At 36.1% G+C, this 26,304-nt stretch overlaps 1 protein-coding gene across 1 annotated transcript; it reads right to left on the bottom strand.

Annotated features, from left to right (window-relative positions):
- Positions 1-1,896: 1,896 nt before the first annotated feature.
- Positions 1,897-19,279, bottom strand: LOC125665985 (uncharacterized). Its single transcript, XM_048899030.2, has 4 exons — positions 18,930-19,279; positions 6,546-6,713; positions 6,221-6,448; positions 1,897-2,270 (listed from the first exon to the last, which is right to left on the bottom strand). Exons 1-4 carry the CDS (start codon positions 19,252-19,254, stop codon positions 2,056-2,058), a joined length of 936 nt encoding a protein of 311 aa, XP_048754987.2. The 5' UTR covers positions 19,255-19,279; the 3' UTR covers positions 1,897-2,055.
- Between the last annotated feature and the right edge of the window lie 7,025 nt (positions 19,280-26,304).

The following is a 26,304-nucleotide window of genomic DNA, read 5'->3' as shown; positions in this document are numbered from 1 at the left end:
CACTGAACAAAACACCCGCAAAATTGAAAAGATTCAGGAAAGAGCTCTGAGGTTTATCTATGGTGACTATAAAAGTACTTACGAAAACCTATTAAAACAATCTAAATTGCCTTCACTAAAAACCAGAAGAATGCGAACAATAGCTTTAGAAACTTTTAAAATTATCAACAAACTGTCCCCACTTTTTTTACAAGATCTAGTTGTTATAAAAAACCATTCATACAATTTTAGATATACAAATACAGCGGAAATACCAAGACCTAGAACAACCAGGTACGGGATTAAATCTTTCAGATATGAGGCAGCAAAGCTCTGGAACTCTTTGCCAAACGAAGCAAGAAATATTACATCATATAATCTATTCTCAAATTATATTCAAAATTGGTGTGGGGAATTAAATTGTAAATGCAGCTCATGCAAATTCCAGCCTCTCCTGCCTAAATCTTAAAGTTTTGATCTAACTTCTAACTATGCTTCTAAGCTTATATGTACAAATTTAACTGTTTTATTTTTACTCCGCTCTGTCTCTTAGGTATGCATATTTATTTATTCTATGTATATATCCATATTTTTATGTTTGTGTTGCAAACTGTTTTCAGTTATGCATGCTCATCTTAATATAGCTAGTCCCTGTGTATATATATGCATGACTTGTGATGTCTGTATACAAGTATGCGTCCTGTTTTATTTCAAATTTCTGTTTTTATGTCTATGCATGCAATTATATATCATTAGTGCTTTGTGGGTTTTTTTTTTTTTTTTTAATGCTATATAGTCGGTTAAAGAGCTCTTAGCTCATGTTTATTGTTTACCTGTATATAGTTTTCCGACTTTAAATAAAAATTACTTACTTACTTACTTTACTTACTTACTTCTTGTACTTCTTTTCCCGTGAGGATCCGGGTTAGAATAGGTCCTCAATTCCCCCCTTGCTTGTCGTAATACAAGAGGCGACTAAATGGGGCGGCCCTTCGGATGAGACCGCAAAAACCGAGGTCCCTTGTCACAAGCAGGTGTGGCACGATAAAGATCCCTCTCTGCTTAATGGCCATAAGCGCCGAGCATAGGCCTAAATTTTGCAGCCCTTCACCGGCAGTGGTGACGTCTCGAGTGGGACGTTAAGCAATGTAAAAAAAAAATAATCTTGTATTTCTTTAAGATAATATCAGTCGCGAAAATTAGTTGCCGTGAATCAGTTTGTCACTGGCAAATCGTGAAATTAAATAGTCGCGAATAAAAGTTGGTTTACAGTATAACCTAGGAATTTATTATCGGTGATTTCGCAAGAAGCATCACTTATTAGATAAAATAACTCGCTTTTATACATATGACCCCGAGATCGGACATCGGGGGGGGGGGGGGGGGGGGGGTATATTGTTTTTGTCCTGTCTGTCATTCTGTCTGAAACTTTAACCTTCCTAATAACATTTAAACAGTAAGTGCTAGATCTTTGATATTTCACACGAGTATTCTTTGTGACAAGACCTTTCCGTGGGTACTAAAGCTTTTGACCTCGGCATTTGACCTACTTTTTAAAAAAATGACATTGGTCATAACATTTAAATGGTAAATATTGGAGCTTTCATATTGCACATGAGCATTTCTTGTGGCAAGATCTTTCTACCGATACCAAAACAGTTGTCCTTGTGACTTGGCCATCTTTGGAATTGGCCATTATCGGGGGCATTTGTGTTTCACAAAAACATCTTGTTCAGTTACTAAAATACATGTAAAACTGTTAATCAACAGGACATTCTTGAATTCTGTCCTCGTGAGTTTGCGCGTCATCTCGCGATATTTGAAAAGTTCTCCCGTAATATAAGGAATCTACAGTACCGAAAATATCAATTCAACACATTAAATTCTTTTTCTTTCCAACAGAATTTCATAAAATTCAACATTTTAAATTCCTTTTAAACGTTCTTAAATGCAATGTACAAACACATCATTGGGAAAAACAGCTGGTAAAATACAGTAATTAAATTATTTGGTTTTACAACTTGAAAATGAGATCTGAAAAAAATGACAGTATGCCATTAAAGTCTTGATGCATTGTTAAACCGCCACAACGAACACATCAACTTCACACAGAGTTAAAAACTCGGAGACAATCGATATCTGCACGAATCTCCCAATAGTGTAAGGAGGACAGGGGATGGTCACCAGTTGAGACAACGTTCCAGGACCAGCAAAGAAACCGCAAACATGGGACATGGTAGAAGAAGTCACTCCTGTACTGATGGTGACGTCCTTAAGCCGATGTGACATATCTAAATGAAAGGGTTAAATTAAGTTATTGTACATAGGAAAGAGAAATTCAAGGAGGATATGAACAGATAATACATGTAAATCAAACATCAATAGACTTCTAGGTTAAATCTTTATTCAAAAAGAGAACTTTTAAAAAGCAGGGATGATACAAATTTTTGATTTATTTATCTATGTTAACAACTAATATGAATTTTCACCATTCTATTTAACTTCACAGCAGGTACTATGTAAATTTTATATCTAGATTAATCAAACAGTTTGAAACATATTGATGCGTAATATCATTTACTCAACATTACAGAACCCCCCCCCCCTCAAAATTTCCGTCTTTGACTGGTCGCGGTAGCTCAGTGGTAGAGCGTTCGGGAGGTTGCGAGTTCGAGCCCTGCTCGTGTCATGGTCGCGCCAATTGCTCCTGCGCCAAACGCTCGGCATTTAGAATTGAAGTGTTGCTAAAACGCGGAACGGAAGACGGAACAGAACGAAAAATATTGTATGCAATAATGTTATGAAGTCAGCAGCATTTTGCAAAATCGGAAGGCTTATCAAGAACAAGGGAAGCATAAGTTACAGAGAGAACGAGAAGTCATGTACAGAATCCACCGTTTCACATACTTCATACCAATGCATGTATTTTAAAATCCGGGTTAGAATAGGTCCTCAATACCCCTTGCTTGTCGTAAGAGGCGACTAAATGGGGCGGTCTTCGGATGAGACCGCAAAAACCGAGGTCACAAGCAGGTGTGGCACGGTAAAGCTCCCTCCCTGCCCAAAGGCTGTAAGCGCCGAGCATAGGCCTAAATTTTGCAGCCCTTCACCGGCAATGGTGACGTCTCTATATGAATGCAATATTCTCGAGAGGGAAAAAATAAAACACAAGATGTTTAACTTATTGACTTCAATAAGATCATGAATTATCGTTGTCTTATACATGTACATACCACACTAAGTACACATATACACGGTATTATGTGTAAATACATGTATATGTGTGTGTTAATGACGTATTGCCACGGAGGGGGGGGGGATATAAACCACGTGTGTTCTTTCCATTCTCTACCCATAGGTGTCCCTACTCGCCAATACCTCTGTCATTGCCGAATTGCGAAGATAACGAACAGTGATCAATCTCATATTTGTATAATACATGTATCACGCGCATCTTTTCCACACGTGGTCGAGACAAACCCCAGCTTTGATTGATTGGTTGAGGTTTTACACCGTTTCGGCAATATATCAGCCATTTTACAGCCGTGTTTGAAATTGGGTTCAACGACTGAGAATACATGTATATGAACAAGCATTCTGAGAGTATTGCATGGCAATACATAGTCCCCTACCGGTTGCAAAAATCACTGTACCACAACAATATTCAAAGTTCATTATGTAGGTTATGGTAAAAGGAAAAATTGGGGAACCAGGATAGGAAATCAACTACTATTCGAGTAGAGACTAGACCAAGAAAAAAGACAAATTTTTATATAGGTTTAGGTCTTTAACCAAGTCAATAAACTATGACATGTAGATAATCATGAATAACTTATCTATATTGTAGTATTACTAAGCTAGGAGTTTTAATTAGTGTAGTATTCTTAATTCTTATCTACAGAGATAAGAAACTTGGATGTAAGCTAACAATTCATGCTATTTTTCTACGTCCAAGGGCCATAACTAAGTGAAAAATCAACGGACCGAGACGAAATTCGAATTCGAAGATCTGTAACTTGTTATGGCAAAGCCACTTACCAAATATAAAATAAATATCTGCAAGAACAGAGAAAAAAGTACGGAAAACTGGACTGACGGACAGACGGACGGAGCGCAAACTTAAAGTCCCATCGACTTCGTCGGTAGGGAACTAATAAGGACCACACGAAACGATACCTTATTGTCCACCTTTGTTTATAGCTTGATTGCAAGACCCAATCCTCTCTCTCTCTCTCTCTCTCTCTCTCTCTCTCTCTCTCTATATATATATATAAATATATATAGTCGATCGTTATTAGAGACGCAAATTTTTCGTGGGTGACCAACAAATAACAAATAATAACTAATCGTATCAGTATGGAATTCCCAATCACATTTTACGCACCTCCAAGGTTCTGTAGTTATCGTAAATATAGTAACTGTTTTGTAGATAAGTCATTAGAATTTCCATAAAATACACTATATAATAATATGGTACCACTAGATGCCCAATCCCCGCCAAGATTGAAGTGGATAAATGTGCCTACAGCTGTTTTTGTTCGTGAAGGTTATCAACATGAAATCATCCATTATTATGCTTGACACAAGTTATTATTCTTCATTACGTACACAGTAAATCACTTTCAAAAAAAAAATTCTCAAAAATAAAACAAACCTCTCCCTTTCATATCAAACCCTGAATTATCTTTTGTCATGTCATAAAAGACTTGTAAAAATACTAATCAATAGTAAGAGTAGCCATAATGTTACAAATCGATTTTTCATGGACATCAAAGTATGTGTATCTCTCTTATCAACTAACCTTTAGAAATCAATTATAAAACGTAAAGCTTCTATTAACCGTATATACCCAATATATAATTCTAGGTTTCTTTTATTGAATACATAATGTACCTCAAAGTCAATGTAAACGGAATTTTTCAAATTCTAAATATCCTTAACCTAAAAGTTGTACATTTCGCGGTGGCTCAGTGGTACAGCGTTAACCAGGTGGTCGTCAGTTTGAGTCCCGCTCGTACCATGACCGAATCAAAACACACGCGTAAACATAGGTAGTGATTGCTCCTCCGCCAAACACTCAGTCGTATCGCGGCAGGCGTTGATACCTCAAAGACAAACTCCCCCCTCTGCTGTGGCCCTGAGTGCTAAGCATATGTAGGCAATTTGTGGTACTTCATTTTCATTCTCGAAAGAAGTAAAACAAAGAATACAAAGTGAATCAAAATGACCCCCATTTAAAAGTTTTCTATGATACCCCTTTGAAGCTACCCCTTATTTTCCCCATAACTTACAACTTGATGTAAAATTTCTCAGTTTATGCAAAATGAAAGACCGGTGAGCGGGAACTAAGAAAATTAACATGATCAGTCAGACAGTATTTTTGAGATGTCGATTTGATATCAAATATAAACATCAATAAAATGAAACATTGTCCAGTTTGTTGAGTATGGAAAACACGATGATTGATGCAGAACGCCTCCGCTGTCGAATGCGTAGTATTACGTTTTACATTGAAGTTATAATCACCTCGAGTACCCAACAAATATTCAACAGTGATCCTTTTTATGCCCCCGAGATCGAAGATCGGGGGGGGGGGGGGGGGGGCATATTGTTTTTGTCCTGTCTGTCATTCTGTCTGAAACTTTAACCTTGCTAATAACTTTTGAACAGTAAGTGATAGAGCTTTGATATTTCACATGAGTATTCCTTGTGACAATAACTTTCCGTGGGTACCAACATTTTTGACCCGTGACCTTGGAATTTGACCTACTTTTTGAAAATTTTAACCTTGCTAATGCTTTTTGAACAGTAAGTGACAGAGCTTTGATATTTCACATGAGTATTCCTTGTGACAAGACCTTTCCGTGGGTACCAACATTTTTTACCCTGTGACCATGGAGTTCGACCTACTTTTTGAAAACCTTAACCTTGCTAATAACTTTTGAACAGTAAGAGATAGAGCTTTGATATTTCACATGAATATTCCTTGTTACAAGATCTTTCCGTTGGTATTGAACCTTTTGACCTTGACATTTGACCTACTTTAATTTTTTTTTTTTTTTACATTGGTCATAACTTGTAAATTGTAAATATTAGAGCTTTCATATTGTACATGAGCATTTCTTTTGACAAGATCTTTCTACTGGTACCAAGATATTTGCCCTTGTGACCTTGGCCATCTTCGGAATTGGCCATTATCGGGGGCATTTGTGTTTCACAAACACATCTTGTTTATACATACCTTGTGCGTACATGTCCATTCCACGATTCAGTATTCTTACTGTCACGATGTAATACACATTCTGCAGATCCACCCTCCACCAAGGCGTGACGTCACCGTTATCGGTGTGTGAGCACGTGCCTGTCACGATGTCCGTGCTCCTGTCTCCATCAACTGCATTGCCTGCGATGTCAGTTGTATAGGTCGAGGATTGTTCGGCAAGCTTACCTACGGCAACATCTTTCAACACTGGCCATGCAATTACAAAATAAATGTTGAATTGCAATATTAGTACGCCGAGGAAGAGTATAGTTTCATTTTTATCGCCATTTTAAATTGTACTTACGAAACCGACATTGATCAGAAATGTTAGTGTTATACTCTCTGTCACAGGAGGCGATTATTTGTCCTGATACTGCAATAAATCCGGCGTCACAGCTACCATTCAGGGAGGTACCAGAAAGGAATGCGTCGCTAACATCTATTCGTCCGTTTGTTAAGTCAGCAGAACATTCTAGAATGTAAACAAAAGTTTAATGACCTTGAGATTCAAAGTATACATGTGTATGGCCGTTTACAACAATTTACAATGTAGCTAATGCATGTATTTATCATCAAATAAAGAGCGTGATACTATGTGAACAGAAAGGTCAAAGATTGTGTGATTTTTCAATAGTTTTGCCTTTGATATCTTCACAAATTGTAGTGAGAGCCATTTCCTAATGAATGCGCCGGAGTTTTGAATAATGCGAGTATCTATATGTCTATATTAACAACTGGAAATATCAGTAGAATTGCAGCGGTCCATTATACGCCCTTCCTTCTCAAATTCATCTGAACATGGTAATGTTCGAAAGCGTGGTATTACAGAACGTACATTTATCTTATTTACATCCTCCGAAAACAGTTGTATACGATAGTAAGTACATGTAAATCAAGCATGGGGTTACCGTAATCGAGAAATTGTAATCTATTGTAATCATTACTCTACAGTAATCTGTAATCGAAGCTATTTTCAATTACTTGTAATCGTAATTTAATTAATTACAGCTAAATTTTGTGGTGTATTTATAATTACTTTTTCAATGTACATTCAAGTACTCTAAACTAAAATATTGTCATTTTGTTAAGTTCGAAATATATTTTAAATTCCTGGCAAGGCTGTTTAAATTAGTGAATCAATGTTGATTACTGTTCTTTACAATTTAATAGCCCTAAGGATATAAATGGGTTCACTAAAAATAGTTGAATTCTGTTAACCATGTTTCCACTATATTTAAATGGTTAAATACAACTGGTTTTTTTTTATATACATGTATATATAATGAAAACCTTAAAGTAATAAATTACTAATCGATTACATCCTCGTAAGTAACGAATTGCAATCGATTACAGAAGAAAAAGACAATCGATTACACCCCCCCCCCCTAAGTAATCAATTATCAATCGATTACATTTTTGAGTAATCGTGCCCATCCCTGTTGTAAATAGCGACGCATCCAGAAATTTCAGAACCGGGGGGGGGGGTATAAAATGTTGGGTTTGTGACTGTTTTGAAGCCTCCAATGGAACCAGGGACTTCCCCTGATACAACGGAGATCAAAATAAGACGTATATAATTTAAACATATTTCAATAATTAAAGAAAATCATGTTTGTGAGGGTTTCACGCTGGATTCACCACTGATAAACCCCAAGTCTGTTTTTAAAGTTTGTAAAAGTTAACAACACAAAAGTTTATATTTGTATGATTTCAAACTCTTACACTTATACATATTAGTGGTAGCTATTCAACTGTGGCATTATTTTTTATCTTGACATTCCCTGTGACTTTGACATCACTATTCCCTATTTGGTGATTCATGTAAATAAATGAGTATCTGTATTTCATTCGAGTATAAAATGTTTTTTCTTCTTATTTTAGAATTAATTTTGAATAATGATAAACTTTCTATTTAAAACTAGGCAAGATTTAACCAATGCTAAAATTGCTATTCATCTTAGAGTAATTTTCTTAGAATTTTTTTTTGGGGGGGGGGGTCTTCAAAAGGTGACATTTTTTAAAATTAGGACACTTGACTTTGCCATAGAAATAATGCATTAGTTTGATACGGTAGAGTGCTTGAAAGGTTTTCTTTTCTTTGTATTTGTTTGTGATATGACTTGTAAACAACTGAGATTGAACTGTATTAAAGCTTTTAGAGTAAGTAACAAAAGACAAAAGTGTTTCAGAGGTTCTCTTTATGTTGTATACATTTGTGGTATGACTTGAACACAACTCAGATTTACCCGAATACAAAACTAGCACCACACCAGACTAAAGTTCACTAAAGATTTAAACCCTGATACTAGCACAACAATGTGAATTCCCTATTGAGAAAGCACTGCATTTCTCTTCTAATTCATTGATAAGGTGTGCAGTATTTCCCCTCAATCGACCCTTATGGTTATCCTTAATCTGCACAATTTTCTTTTAATGAAAGGGTTCAGATATGTAGTTTTTTTTTCCACAAAATGGAAGAATTCAACGTATTTTCCATTGTGAATGGGGCAGACTATCGGGTCATGAGAAGGTACCAATAAATCCCTGGGTTTTTTTCATATTGCATTACAAATGTCACATTGGACGGTCTTTCATTACAAATGTCACATTGGACGGGCTTTCATTACAAATGTCACTTTGGGTGGGACATTCATTTCCTATGGACGTATTTTTAGTTGTATTTTGTTTTTGTTCCCCACCGCAACGCGGAAGGGGACATAGAAATACCGGTACCCGTCCGTCCGTCCGTCCGTCCCACTCGATTTTGTGGACGCAACTCCGATGACACCACTCAAGGGATTTTGTTCAACTTTTGTAAGATTGTTAGTCACCATAAGTAGTTGGTCACAGTGCGCCGCCATTTTGATATGACAATGTTTATAGGAGTTATGGGACTTTTGTGCTTCAACTTTTCTTGCTGTGGTGGGGTCCATATGGCTACCCGTAGCAATCTTGTTATTTATTCATTTGTATTTTATAAACCTAACTGTGTACGTTTCTATCAAAAAATTGCTTCGCGCAAGAATGAAGTCATTCATATCATTAGATTGATGAGTGTTTTCCAATTTTGATTTCGTAGAAACATCATTTGAAAAATTGAATATGTCAATATCAGCTATTCCACTGAAAAATGGTCATCAATAATTTGTGGTAGTTAATGAAGCCATCGTGTTTCCAGGTATTCACTTTAGTTAAAAGAACGAAATCTAAAAGTAATTCATGATATTGTGAAACGTGGTTCAATATTCAGATGACTGGTGTCCTTATTGTATCTGAACCACCTTTACAAAAAGAAAAATAGTATACATGTTTATCACTTCTGATTAAACTTTCATATATAAATTTCCACGAACTCACATTTCTGCAAACACACATTACAATAGGGCTTCAATTGAAATTAATAACAATCTGTATCATATTGATGTTATTGGAAAAACATAAGAAATCGTTGTTACAAATATCTTGAAGGTTTATTCGGAACTATCAAGTTTTTCTTTCGGCGTATATAAAACCCTAAGGTGTTCCAGTAGTCTTAAATTTGGGAAGGCGTTGTTTTAAGAAGGGCTTCACGCATAGGGGACTAAGCCCATTTTGGGCTTAAACTTTGTGACATCATAAATATAGAAACGGGTCTATCTCTGACCCAGATAAAAAAAATACCCACTCGATTCAAATACCTAAAAAATCAGAAACTAGGTGTGATATGCGTAATTTACCGGTCTCCTGGAATAGAGTAATGTTTGAACTACTAAAGGGGCAAATTTAAAGCCACAGGTTCTAAAAATAACAGAGATATACGTCATCGCACTCTCGATTTCACCTGTTTATTTTTACTAGGACATTTATCGGTCCAGGTCACGGGGTGGTTTCTCGCCTATGACAGCAGCGAAATTCAGACTAGTGCGGAATATTTCGGACCTATCAATTAAAATTTCACATCAATTATACGCTACTTACTTCCTCATACTTTTATAAAGTTCTCTATGTTCGCCGAATCCGGGTCGCTTATTTTACAAAACATCAACTCCTGACTCTAACTGCCATTTTGAGAAACTCACTAAAGACCCGAAAATCCTAAGACTTTTAAGAAGGGGGAATGGGTAAAAATAATCCATATGAAATAAACTAAAGGAAAACAAAAAATTAAGAAAGCCAAAAGATCAATTAAGAAAGGAAGATAATGAGAATTAGAAGGTAAATACTTTTTACACGGAAACTGAAAGAAATAGGTACGATATATGACTTAAATGACCCAATCTTCAAACTGGACAACAGTGTACGGAAATATAGATATACATGTACATGTAAGTATAGTACTTCGCAAAATATAAAGATTTTGAGGATATTTTCATCGTTTTCATTTCAGGAAGTGCTGAAATATTGAATATTGAAAATTTTAATAGGTTTTAAGGGTGTCATTTGTAGCATTGTAACGTTATTACAATTATAAGACAAATAGCCTAAAATGGTAATACAATACCGTACTCCTTCATAAATGAATGGCGAGGACTGTACTGAATTTCACTAATTTATTAAAAGTAACTTAAATCTGTATTAATTATCCACATATATTTATTACAAAGACCTCACCCTACCCCCAATAAACCCAACAACACCAGTCTGTAGAACACAATTTCAACATGATATATGTTTTATCAAATAATGTGAAAGTTACGATACACTTTGCATTAGATGAAATATAGATTAAAGATATATGAAATTCTTCAAAACCATGCTTCAGTTTTAGACACATTTAATATTCCAGTTAATGGGTCGAATGAATATGAGTTACCGTACCTATACTGGATTCCGAAACTACATAAAACCCCTTACAAACAAAGATACATTGCTGGATCCAGTAAGTGCTCTACCAAGCCCCTATCTTTGCTCCTCACGAAAATGTTAACAGCTGTGAAGGAGAAACTTCAAACTTACTGTGCGACTACATATGCCAGAATGTGGATTCTAAAAAATTCTAAAGAACTTTTAGTAAACTTGAAATCGTAGAATGTTTCCCAAATCAATAACATTAAAACCTATGACTTTTCAACACTATACATGACAATTCCTCACGATAAATTAAAGACTAGACTTTTTGACATCATAGACAGTTGCTTCTTCAACAAAAACGGAAATATTCATATCTAGTGATCAGTCATTCAAAAACTTGCTTTGTTAAACACCACTCTGATTCCACGCACAAATACTCTGAAGTTGAAATAAAAAATATGCTAGAGTATCTTCGTGGTCTTTGGTGATCAGGTCTTCCAACAGTCTGTTGGAATTTCCATGGGCACGAATTGTGCTCCTTTGTTAGCTGACCTGTTTTTATATTCGTATGAAGCAGAATTTATTCAAAAACTTCTACGTGAGAAGAAAAAATCTCTCGCTGTGGCCTTCAATTCGACTTTTAGATATATCGATGACGTTTTGCCTATTAACAATGATAGCTTTCATTCATATGTCGATTTGATATATCCCTGTGAGCTCGAAATAAAGGACACCACAGAGTCGTCCACTTCTGCTTCATACTTAGATATTTTATTGAAAGTAGACATTAACGGCAAACTGACAACTCAACTGTATGACAAACGGGATGATTTCAGCTCTCCATCGTCAACTTCCCATATTTATGTAGCAATATTCCATTATCACCTGCATATGGTGTTTATATATATCAACTGATTCGATATGCAAGAGCTTGTTCTGCGTATAGTCAGTTTTTAAATCGATGTAAGCTACTGACAAACAAGTTGATGGTACAGGGATTTCAACAGTCTCGATTGAAGTCAGCATTTCGCAAATTCTATGGTCGTTATAACGATCTACATCGTCAGTACAACCTCGCATTGGGTCAAATGCTGTCTGACGTGTTTCATACTGATTGTTAAGCCGTTCTTTGCACACTGATTTTGACTGCGGATAACTCCGTTTACCTGATCAGGATATAGCGCTCACGGCGGGTGTGACCGGTCAACAGGGGATGCTTACTCCTCCTAGGCACCTGATCCCACCTCTGGTGTGTCCAGGGGTCCGTGTTTGCCCAACTATCTATTTTGTATTGCTTATAGGAGTTATGAGATTGATCACTCACTGTTCGTTATCTTCACCTTACATTTTACAATTTTTACTGCATGTACATGTACAATTACTGATTTAACAAAATAATTTGGTTGCGATTAACTGAATATCGTCTACCTACTACGGTTATTGCAAAGATCAAAGGAATGCCGCGGTCATTATTCTACGATATATATTCGTACGTATTAACTGATTATGAGAAAATTGAAACACATTTCGTTTGCACTTCGAGGTTTGCTATTAATGCAACAATAAAGTCGATGACTGATAATTCAATTTTATAATTATAAAAATCAATCAATATACATGTATGTTGTAAAACAAATTCATAAATGACTGAAGAACATTTGCCATTCAGTGTAAACTAATCCTCTGCGTTCCGAGAGAGATACACATGTAAACATGGCAAATTTTTCTTGAACTGTATTGAAAGCAATTGATATAATCCGTTAACATCAAACTAAACACTTGGAACTATTTTTTTTTCAAAATAGATTTATAATGCCCTACCATCTCGCCTTCTTTTTCAACAAAAACAATGTAGGTCGTTCCGGAAACTGTAATGACGTCGCAGTGACCTAATAGACTTATAATACCCCAATCGGATCACGCGCTCGTCCTTTACCGTAACTGGTAAGAAGACTCAGACGTGGATCGGCGCAAGCATTGCGTCAAATTGATGCATTTCTTCTCCGAAAGCGTGACCGTGGATGAGGTTAAAAGGCCAAAACCGAGTCCCTGAATAATGTGTTATTTATATTTTCACCACAGATTCAGTTTTAGTATCACTAACGTTTTATTCACTCTAATACATAAATATGTAAGTGGAAATTGATAGTGGTGCAATACCTTAGATGAGTATAATATCTTGGATACATTTGAAAGTTCACGTTTTATAGTGTAACGTACGACTTTGACGTCATGGTTACGTTTATGTATACGTAGCAACCAACTCTGATGGCGTCGATCCACATACGAGATTCATTTGCGACATACACGAAAACGCGATCATTATTATATTTCTTCAACAAAAGCAATTAAAACACTGTTAAACTTAACTTTAAAAATTAATGTATAAAGACCATATTTCATATCTAGTAAATGGATGGTGGGATTTTTGTAATCATGGTATCATTTAGTTTTTGAAGGGTTCATCAAGTAAAAATAATCCACCATAGGAATTTTCAAAATTTTGTTTACTGCTTGATTTATTTTACCTAGAACTTAACATTGAAGTGTATGGGTAGAACATTGGTACCGTATAAGTTTTGCATTATACATTATATTAAAATATATTAAAAGAAATTATATTTTGATACAAATATCTTGGTAGAAAGTTACAGACTTTCTCTTTATGAAAATATGGAATAAAATCAATTATTTACCACACATATTTTTTGAAAATTAGATTTTTATACGCCCGTCTTATAATAATGCGATGTCTGTACGTCCGTCTGTCCGTCTGTTCGGGTTTTCTGTTTCTAATTTCATTGCTCTGTCACATATCTAACTGAAACTTCCTATGTAGCGTCTTTGTGGATCACTCTGAATTATGATGCAATTTTGACCCATTTCGACCTCTCTTGCAGGAGTTTTGCCCCTTTATTTGAAAATTATTGTTACATGGAGGGTACATAATTTGTCTGGTCAATCCCTCCCACAATTTTCAGGTGAGGACCATCTTATTTTGCAGTGTTTTTATGAGTATTGAAGATGTGCATTTGCCAGGGATTTTAATTTTCTTCAATTTTTGAGAAAATTACAGGTTGTTGAACTTAGTTCGTTTTGATGAATTATTACATAGAGAGTACATGATTTGTCTGTTTTTCCTTCCATGTATTGTTTAAGCGAGAACCTACTTATTTTACGGATTATTTGTATGGGTATGGAAGATGGGCATGTGGCAAGAATTGCGATTTTCTTCAATTTTTTAAAGACAACTACAGGTTGTTGAACTTAGTCCGTTTTGAGGAAATATATTAAATAAATGGCATGGTTTGTCGTTTTAACTTCTCTTACAGTTTAGAAGCTAGGGTCTTTGTACATAAATTGGAGATGTGCGTGAAAGGCGAATATAACGAACAGTGATAAATCTCACAACTCCTATAAACAATACAAAACAGAAAGCTGGGTAAATACGGACGGACCCCTGGACACACCAGAGGTGGGATCAGGTGCCTAGGAGGAGTAAGCATCCCCTGTCTACAGGTCACATAGCCGAGAAACCTGTACCGGAGTGGGATCAGGTGCCTAGGAGGAGTAAGCATCCCCTGTCGACCGGTCACACCAGTCGTACAAGGATTTTGATTTTCAACAATTTTCTTCGATGTTTTAAATATCTACAGGTTTTTGAACTTGGTCAAATTTAGGGAAATATTTTACACACAAAACTCTTGGTTTGTCTTTTTACCTCTTGTCACATTTAGGATAAGACTATATATTCATAAAATGCCACGGGGCCTCCGTGGCCGAGTAGTTAGAGCATCGTGCTCAAAATCACACATCATCTCACCTCTGGTCGGAGTGGGTTCGAATCCCGCTCGCGCCGGTAAGTGAGAAAGTTTCGCAGTTTACTTGCGGAAGGTTGGTGGTCTCCTCCCAGGTACATTGTATCTGGGTTCTTTCTTCCACCAATAAAAACGGGGCGCCACCAGATAACTGAAAATTTTTTGAGTGTGGTGGAAAATATCAATGAATCATACAATGCAAAGAAAGTGTGTTATAGCCTGTTAATTGCTGATACTACCTGAATAAAAAATAATAATAATAAACCACACTATCTAAGCATGTTCACGGGTGTATTATGTACCGTTTGTGGTACTCTTGTTCTTATTTTAACAAAGTCTTCAAAAAAGGTTAGCTTCGAATCATTTACCAGTCATGTGAATTTCCGCTACTTCACTTTCATCAATCGTGAAGTAAACATCCCCTGTTGACCGGTCACAACCGCCGTATTATTGTTAATGTTATGGAAATACATGTAATTTGTTACATAAAAGCAAGCATATTTGAGACGAAACGTAAAGCGTCACCGTTTCCGGTATTTACACGTTCCAGAAACAAAAGCATGAAGGTTTGTGAAGAGAAGTGGATGTAGGCTATCTCTAACCATTTCTCCAAAGAGAATAATACCCCAATGTTAAAATATTTTTCTTTGAATCTACCAGCCTAAACTGCGAGTACTTTCAATAAAACCCGTGCTTTTGCGTCCTGCACCAAGTGTTGGATCCATACCCGGACCATTGATGGAAAAAATCCGACGATCAATGAGAAGGATGGAACCAGCACTATTCATCTTCTTAAGGTTATTGAATGCTTTAGTGACAATGGTAAAAAAAAATCAAAATCGATTTGTAAATTGGAGAAAATATCCGAGTGAAGTTTCAAGTTTATCAATTAGTGAGTTAGTTCATTTCAACTATTTTCTGAACTCTAATGCCTCATTTACTACGTAAACGTGTTTCTATAGTTCAACTTGGTTCGGAATTTATACGTATATACACAGTTCACCAAGTTAATTTCGCAACGGCATGATATAGAAATGAGTTATGCAATATTTGTGTTTAATATCAATGTTTACATATTGCGTGATTGACACATTGAAGTTTTTCCGGTGGGAAACAAGGTTAGAATAGGTCCTCAGTACCCGCTTGTCGTAAGAGGCGATTAAATAGACCGCAAAAACCCGAGGTTCCGTGTCACACCAGTTGTGGCACGATAAAGATCCCTCCCTGCTCAAAGGTCGTAAGCTCCGAGAATAGGCTTACATTATATGAATTTCGTTACATTTTGTCATTTTTCGTTATTTTCCGTAAATACATTTCGCGGGTTTTTGAGCTAATGCATGAGCGCTTTGCGCTCAGTATATACACTACTACTGGTCAGTGTTCGGGCAGTGCGAGGTTCGTTACAAGAAACAAAGGTCGCTTTTGTATTTCTGCGCCCTAGCCTTCCCTCCCATAAAGCCCATTTTCAGTTTTGAATTCATGTGCTTTCATTCGTGATTTTTCAGCTTTGTCGATTTGATGTTTGCTTATTAAGCGATCTTGTAACGAACGCAACCAACGTATTCACTTTTTCTGTTTTGTTTTATTATCAAATAGTCAAGAAAATATTTATTTTCGGTCGAGGGCACTGAGGGAGAGCTGTTTCATAATCTCCTTAAAAAAATACTCATTGTACAGTTGAAACTGATATTGAAGCTATTCCTGGCCCGCCCACCTCAAAAACAGTCAAAGTGAACTCAATTAGGACTAAGTAAGGGAGCTACAGAAGTATACGTAAATTTTAAATATTCATGCAAGCAGTTTTCAGTTCTATTAGTTTTGCATGTTTAACTCTTAAAATAGCTTTTAGTAAATGGGTCTGCTGGATAAGGATAAGTATGAAAATGATTTACTTTTACTGCGGGAAAAAATCTTTCTATTGGAATTTCCCAAATTGTGATTACCAGTGTATGTGGCGGATAATGTTTTTAGGTGTTCAGGTCGACAAAATGTTGGTATTCAATGTGAAACAGAAATTTAAGATCTTCCAGAAAATGGATTCTTTGACGAGATTGAATTCCACAATCTAAGTACTCAAACATAGGAGAGTCCTCAAAATGAACCGTTAGTATTACATATACAGTGTACAAATCGTACATACATGTTGGCTTTTCTACAAAACCCATCTTCACTAAGGCCAAAAGAAAACACACGGATATAATGAAATTCTGGGGACCAACCTGAATTATTCATTATATCCAAAGTTCAATATAACCTATGCTAAACTACATAAGTATTGCTACTGGGAGATTTATTTTAACTTCAATATCACAGATAGTTCAATATCTGTAAGTGGAGTGGACTGTATGTGTGTTTCCAGCCCTAACTACCTTTTTGTTGATAAAGAAAAGAAAAATCCTGAATTTGGAATTGATTTTCTTTTTGCATTCACTCCCGTGGGGATCCGGGTTAGAATATATATCCTCAGTATCCCTTGCTTGTCGTACGAGGCGACTAAATGTCCTTCGGATGAGACCGCAAAAACCGAGGCCCCGTGTCACAGCAGGAGTGGCACGATAAAGATTCCTCCCTGCTCAATGGCCATAAGCGCCGACCATAGGCCTAAATTGTGCAGCCCTTCACCGGCAGTGGTGCCGTATTCATATTCTCGAGAGGGACGTTAAACAATATTCAATCAACCAATCAATCTCTTTGCATTCGAGTTTTCTCTGATTTACATTTTCACTAATATTGATCTTCAAAATATGCGAAAAGTATTTGTTATATATATAGACCTATTTTGAAAGGGTATCAAAAAAAGTTTTACCTACCTAATGTTTTGGGAGGGAAATAGGAAACACACACATATATTTTATGTTGGTCTAAATAGCAAATGAAATGCTTATTTTATTCACAGCAGATTTCATATCTATCCTATTGTCGAGTTTGGGCATATTGAATTTTTATTCTTTTTTTCTATATGTACCTGTGTTAATTTAATTTATACTTGCTTCATAATGTAAGATGTTCAGGAGAACTTGAAACAATTATGTTCAGAGATGACAAATAACATTGCCTATGTTTGTGTCTGTGAGGAAACTGTTCCATTAAAATGTTGGTTTTTTTTTTATAAGAGTGGAAATGAAGGTGGCCGATTTTTACTATTTATTCAGAGGTGCAAAAAAGAAGTCAACACATACGAACACGATACGTTACGAACATAAACAATATATTATGAAGTGTAGATAAAGAAATCTAACCGAATTTCAGCATGTTTGACAAAATATATATATTATTTCATCTATATACTAGTAACTCAAACACATTTTGCATGTCAGAAGGCATAAATTTATTTTAAATCAATGATTTTAAACATACTACTTAATTATGTCACAATTTCAGCGTTTGAAATTTTCTGAATGTAACACAGTGATCACTAATATTGTTTTATTCCACATCACAAATCCATATAACTATTTTATTTATACCATACATACCTGTATTTCATTATGGAAGCACTTATTTAATTATATACACATTATTTATTGAAAAAAATAAAGCAAACATGAAATATGGATAAAAATTGCCAGTTTTGAAGAATGAGTTATGTATATATATGTGTGTGTGTGTGTGTGTGTGTAAAATATTCCAAACATGGAAGGAATTCCCAATATCCAAAAATGAAGACGATTTTTTCCAAATCAATAGGACACATGGTAGCTTATGGAATTGTTGTGAAAACTGTGGCTGCATTAAGGTACTTTTTATAAGAATAAATCGAAGTTTATATTCTTAAAACAAATTTAATTTTAATAAAAGTAGCGTTCATTAACACAAAACACACCTCTTGATTTAGTTTGTTATACGATGTGTGTGAAGTTATTGGCATCATGACCTGTCAATGTTATGTAAAAAGTGCGAGGACACGCTCTTTAATAGTTTTACATACCACTATATGCCACGTTTAGTCCTGCTTTGGAGTCTACCCCGAGGATCATGAAATTTAGAATTTTGGTAAGAGACTTTCCTGCTCTACATGATTATGCATTTAGTTTTTTAAAAAAATTGTGCGAATGAAATAAGAATTGACAAAGAACAAAAAGCTTACGAATCTATCCTACCTCTTAAATTGTAGTGTTCCCAATTTTTCTCAGTTCGGAAGGATGTAGGGATACCGTGGATCTTCTCCGTATACAGTAAACAGCCTCCCGTGTCCCTGTTCCATGCATAGGACATACATTGGTTGTATAGTTCCGTGCACTTTGTACCACACAATAACCTGCTACCCATTAAGAACTTTTGTAGTAGAAATTCTTCTTTGTAAATGTTATCCAATACCGGAACTCGTACATAGTCTAAATTTTTTGCTGAAGAACAGTTGAACCATTGAGTTAGAAGGCAAACAATAATGAGAGGTACCCGCTGAAAGGCGTCTCTCATTGTCATCCAGTTCTTCACAAGTCAGTGCTCCTAATTGGTATAGAAGGGTTTTATCGATATCATGTGTTGATGGTCCAGGAGTTGGCGTGTTTACATGCAGAATGTTGCATGTGTGACATAAAGGCGCAAATCAATTATTAATTTTGTTTCCGTGCATAACACTAATTAGTATACCCCCGCAACAAGTTGGGGGGGGGGGGTATACTGGAATCGGGTTGTCCGTCTGTCTGTCCGTCCGTCCGTCTGTAGACGCAATGGTTTCCGGAATCTAAAGCATTATCCTTTCCACCTACCGTCACCATATCATATATATGGACTACCCATGGGATGATGATGTTCCCTATCGATTTTGGGGTCAAAAGGTCAAAGGTCAAGCGCACTGGACATTGAAGTAGCAATATGGTTTCCGGGCTCTAAAGCGTTATCCTTTCCACCTACAGTCACCATATCATACATATGGACTACCCATGGGATGAAGATGTTCCCTATTGATTTTGGGGTCAAAAGGTCAAAGGTCAAGTGCACTGGACATTGAAGTAGCAATATGGTTTCCGGGCTCTAAAGCGTTATCCTTTCCACCTACAGTCACCATATCATACATATGGACTACCCATGGGATGAAGATGTTCCCTATCGATTTTGGGGTCAAAGGTCAAGCGCACTGGACATCGAAGTAGCAATATGGTTTCCGGGCTCTAAAGCGTTATCCTTTCCACCTACAGTCACCATATCATACATATGGACTACCCATGGGATGAAGATGTTCCCTATTGATTTTGGGGTCAAAGGTCAAAGGTCACGCGCACTGGACATCGAAGTAGCAATATGGTTCGGTTTGTCATGCCATTTGTTTTTTACACTCAGAAAAGAGGTAGTTTATACCTATTACCAACACCCTTTGGGAGATTGGGGTAAGCGGGGGGTATTCTTAGTGAGCATTGCTCACAGTACCTCTTGTTTTGTTTGTTTCTGTGCCTAGTAATTATTATTTTAATTTATTTCCGTGCATACCAAGAAATGTTTTTTGTGCATACATATAGCAGTAATTTTATTTTGTGTTTCCGTACATACCAATGAATATTTTTTTTCCATGCATACCCGTATGCAATTCTTCACAAAATTATTTTAATTAACATTTTAAAAGGACATATGAGAATTAAAGTAAAGTCAACATTTAGTTTTAATTCTAGATCGTACCAATCCAAGGCGACATGCTGAGAAAACATTAGATCTTCGGTATATGTATGGTCGTAGTTGGATATCGGCATGAATTTAGTTGCTTTGGAAGGGTTTGTCGTGTAAACTAAATCGACCTATGCACAAATCAAAAATACCATGTGATACGCTAATAAGAGTCACGTGGTCAGTACTCGACTCGTTTTGAAAAGATAGCGTGAAAAGGAGCTGTATTTGAAAATATTTTTCGTTCATATACATGTATCATTAGGCTATGACTAACAAGTTGATGGTACAGGGGTTTCAAACGTCTCGTTTGAAGTCAGCATTTCGCAAATTCTATTATATATTGTTGTTATAATGATCTACTTCGTCAATACAACCTATCATTGCGTCAATTGCCGTCTGACGTGTTTCATACAGATTGTTAGACAGTTCTTGGCACACTAATCTTGACTACGAATTTTTACATTATAATCGTAGTTTTTTGCATCCATACATGTATTTTTATATATATGTTTTTGACCCGTCAGTCAGTCACAAGAGAATCTCGTGAAACTTTGTAATTATTAACGACACTGTGTAGATTTTCCCGGGAAATTCTGATTAAATAATTATTTCTGGGATTTATGCCCCTTTTGAACTTAGACTTTCGAGCCCGTGTGTCCTGTTCTTGTCAGCATACCCCTATGAGACCACTCAACAGAATTTCGTGGGATACACTGTGTAGATGTGCATATATACCGAGTCACACATCAAACATTTATCTCGAGTTAAACACCTTCAAACATTTATCAAGAGTGACACACTTTCAAACATTATCGAAAATTCCCCTTGAAATGAAAACACATCTTTAATACATTTAGCCTGAGATTGAGAACCCAGTCTTCGGTCATGAAATCCGTAAGCTTTACTGAGTTTAATACGAGTTGTGTATTCCGCAGGTGACTTGCAAAAGGTACGTTTCTTTCAGACGTCTCGTGTGCTGAAATGATTGGGACTGTTGTTTATATACTCAGTCGAGTAAAGTTTTCCTAAAATGTAGTGTAAGTACACATTAAATAAAAACCCAACTAATTAATCAACTGCAACAAAGAGAAATGTTAAAGAGGGTTTGATACAGTAAATGCTTACACACTGTACTCCTTATAGGCAATCAATACAATTATTTGATACTTAAAAATATTATCGGGTAGTAAACGTCTTTCGGGAATCTGAAGTATGAAGAATAATTGATTTTGCACAGGATTAAAGAAATTCTATGGTCGTTATAATGATATTCTTTGTAAATAAAACCTTTCATTAGATCGAATGCTGTCTGACGTGTTCCATACCAATCATGTGGCCGTTCTTTACACGCTGACTGTAGCTCAGTGGCAGATCGTTCGCTTCGTAACCTGGAGGTAGTGTATTCGAGCCCCGCTTGTCCTATGGCTGCGTCAAACCTCAGACATCAAAATAGGTAGTGATTGCTCCTTCACAAAACGGTCGGCATTAAAAATGTGATTTCCGGGTCGTTCGGATATGACCTTAAAAATAGAGGTCCCGTGTCGCGGCGGGTGTTGGCACGATAAAGAGCATTCACTGCAGCGCCCCTGGGTACTAAATGTGGTACTTTACCTACAGCTAGTGACGTATCAGTACGAGTGGAAAATTTTCAACGGGGCGTACATGTAAAAACAAAAAACCCTATCAATATTTACACAATGATTTTGACTACGGATTACTCCGTTTATCTGATCAAGTTGAAGGGCTCACGGCGAGTGTAACCGATCAACAGATTATTATGGAACGCCGTTTCTGCCTTATAGTGTAATTCAGCGTTACGTTATGTCGATACATCATTATGTTATGTGGTTACACCATTATGTTATGTGGTTATATCATTATGTTATGTCGATACATCATTATGTTATGTGGTTATATCATTATGTTATGTCGATACATCATTATGTTATGTCCATACCTCTTTATGTTATGTGGTTACATCATTTCGTTATGTGGTTACACAGTTACGTTATGTGGTTATATCATTATGTTATGTGGTTACATCATTACGTTATGTGGTTACACAATTACGTTATGTGGTTATATCATTATGTTATGTGGTTACATCATTTCGTTATGTCGATACTTCTTTATGTTATGTGGTTACATCATTATGTTATGTGCAAACATCATTATGTTTTATTATATGATTGAATAATTCCTAGCTCTCTAATTGGCTGAGATCCAACAATGTAGAAATCATACTACGTTGTGTTTACCTGCACGTGACCTTCCAGGTGAACATAAGGAATTATTTTTTCCACATAGGACCAAAAATAGGTCGGGAACTTCCAATTTAACGCGATCGATTATATATATAAATACTTATTTTTGCCGTCCAATGAAATTCCGCGTTTCTCACTGGGTTCGGCTAAGATTTTAGCAGACGTATATAAACACAAGAAAGATGGCGAGGTTTGTTTTTTAATCATATAATAAAACAATTATTGCTGTTTTTGAGGTCAATACGATGATTTAGACACCTGACGAGTACAATATTCACCTCGCCCTTCGGGCTCGGTGAATATTGTACTTCGAAGGTGGCTAAATCATCGTATTGACCTAAAAAACAGCAATAATTGTATAAGGATAAACTTTCAGGTGATCGGCCTGTCTATCCCATTTGTAATCTTTTCACACTTTTTGCATGTTTCTACCGTTATTTTATCATACCGGTAGAACGCCAATCTCTAAAGCTTACAAAAAGCGTGAAACGATTACATACATCGAAATTGGGATGGGGTAGACAGGGAATCCACACATTTCGGAGAAATCACCGCAAAAAAATATCAGAAAGGAGGGTGGGTGGGTAATAGTATCCATACTTCAGATCCCTGTGGGTTCAGTGTGTCGCAATCTGTATGATGGAATCACAACTGTCGAGATAAAAATGGAGTTTGTGATTTTGTTTCGTAGATTTATCAGCAGAACGAGCATCTAACATTTTGAAAGTACACATTCATGTAAATAGCTGTCCGCATTTATGCGTTTTCTAGGTAAGCATGCTACATGTATGTGCATTACTTGTATGTACTGTATTTTACAAGAATTGAATGTGTTGTATGTATACGATGCTCTTTGTGTATTTCATTCTATCAGTATGCAATTGGCAAATAATTTCTTCGCGTTTATTTCATGTTATTTACATGATACAGTCGCTTTCATTTTGTCGTCTTTTCGCCTCGAAATAACGAAAAGACGACAAATTTTAAAATGGGCACAGGCTAGACAATGTAATAATTCTGAAAACACAACGTTTGAATTTAAGCACGCCATTTTGCATCACTACATGTACATTTGACACTGTCCCCATTTGAATGATATATTCCTGTGTTTATGCATATCGATGCATGAAATAAAGGGAGTAACTTGTTATTCTGTATTTATTTAGAATTTCTTTTATAGCAAAATTTAAATGATATTGCCCCACTGATATATAATGCAAGTTACCGGCCATAAAAATGTCAACTCGATCAATAACTGCTCAAAAATTACGATAAGAAAACAAAGAGATGTCCACACTAGGTTAAATCATCGACAAGGAATCCACCGCCTACTGGACAGGCCTAATCGAAAGTACCTCAACATGCTGCCGTACCAAGCATTCACAAGCACATTCAATTTTCTCTGGAGCCATATTGAATGTAATAAATCTCAAATGCTTTACTTACTAAAGTGCCTTACAAGGATTTCCTCTCGCCCTCGGATCCAAAGAAACCACGTGAATAAAATCCAAATGCACAAACACTTCTACTTTTCATTGTAAACTGTTGAACATTCTAATAACGCTGCATTAAAATATTACTTTCGTTGTTCGTTGTTACACGTGCTCATTTCAAAGAGACGGCGACATCAAACTTTTATCAGAAGGTCAGGCCTACGTCAAAAAATACTCGGTCAATAGTTTTATTTTGTTGGAATGGCAAACCCTTTATTATAAACTATGCCTTCTAAAACGATTGTTATCCATGGTCTTTTTAATAAACATGTCCTTTGTAATGTACATGGATTGATTATAAGCGCACTGTTTTTTCCCGCGTAAGGAAGATGAATAAGTACGACGCCTGAGCCACGGATTCAAAACAAATTCAATCAGCTGTTTCTACCATACTGGGGATCATCTCAGATTTAAGAGAAAAGAAGACGTATGAGATAAATAGAACATCTGTAATTGCGTATTTTGATATTTGGGTTTTCCAAATATCAAAACACGCAATATAAATATCCTCTATGTATAATATGGTTTTGTATGGCAACACCCCCCTTTGAGGTATGACTTCTAGTAATATATTTTGGTTTTGTCCCAATTCCGTCCATCGATATATATTTAAATTGCATTTTCACCATCATAAATGATGTATATTTCATAAACTTAGTAATTTCAATGTTTGCCATTTAATCTGAAAATGTTACACGAAATCGGAAATGTCAAAAATTAACTTGGTTGTCGATGTCCCTGCATCATTTGACGAAATTCCGATACGCGAGTTATCGCACTTAACAACATACTCTTTCTCAAAGGAGGTAAATTCGGCGTGACTGGGTTTGGATGACAAGGGTTGACAGTCTGTCTGTTACACACTTAGTGTACGTGTTGATTTTCTGTTTCATAAGACTACAAGGAAAGGTGAAGATAACGAACAGTGATCAATCTCATAACTCCTAATGAAATGTGAAGATAACGAACTGTGATCAATCTCATAACTCCTATAAAGGTGAAGATAACGAACAGTGATCAATCTCATAACTCCTATAAAGGTGAGATAACGAACAGTGATCAATCTCATAAGTCCTAATGAAAGGTGAGATAACGAACAGTGATCAATCTCATAACTCCTAATGAAAGGTGAAGATAACGAATAATGATCAATCTCATAACTCCTAATGAAAGGTGAAGATAACGAACAATGATCAATCTCATAACTCCTATAAAGGTGAAGATAACGAACAGTGATCAATCTCATAACTCCTATAAAGGTGAGATAACGAACAGTGATCAATCTCATAACTCCTATAAAGGTGAGATAACGAACAGTGATCAATCTCATAACTCCTAATGAAAGGTGAAGATAACGAACAGTGATCAATCTCATAACTCCTAATGAAAGGTGAAGATAACGAACAGTGATCAATCTCATAACTCCTGGTGAAAGGTGAGATAACGAACAGTGATCAATCTCATAACTCCTATAAAGGTGAAGATAACGAACAGTGATCAATCTCATAACTCCTATAAAGGTGAGATAACGAACAGTGATCAATCTCATAACTCCTATAAAGGTGAAGATAACGAATAGTGATCAATCTCATAACTCCTAGAAGCAGTACAAAAAAGATCGTGGGACAGACACACCAGAAGTGGGATCAGGTGCACTGTAAATTAAAAAGAAAGAAATATAGCACCGGATGTTGATTATCAGGGGGGGGGGGGTGTTCTCATACAAAACCATAATATACAAAATGAATTACATATCCTAGTTTGTATTTCATCAATCAGCAAATAGAATACAATAAGAATTAAATTATATAATTATACACAATACAGGGGCTCCCTGACAGGGAATGATTAATAGACTAAGAAAATATCCGCGGAGTTTACTCTAACAAATCAAGTTGCAATTTGCTAATAAAGACTTCCCTAAGTGAAAACACAAATCATGCATAGTATTTTACGTAATAATCTTGTACTGCATCCGTTGACAAGACCTACATTTGCCAGCTTGTTTTTAATGGTCGTCAATGATATGGTGAAATATACCCTGTAACTGTGAGTCGTGTTTATTCTATAAGCTGGGCGTTGTCATGTTAGCACGTTTCACAGCGTTTTGCAGT

Source organism: Ostrea edulis, chromosome 10, assembly GCF_947568905.1.
Source record: "Ostrea edulis chromosome 10, xbOstEdul1.1, whole genome shotgun sequence".
Lineage (NCBI taxonomy): Eukaryota > Metazoa > Mollusca > Bivalvia > Ostreida > Ostreidae > Ostrea > Ostrea edulis.
The sequence above is the reverse complement of the archived record's forward strand: the minus strand, read 5'-3'. Positions and strand labels throughout refer to the sequence as shown.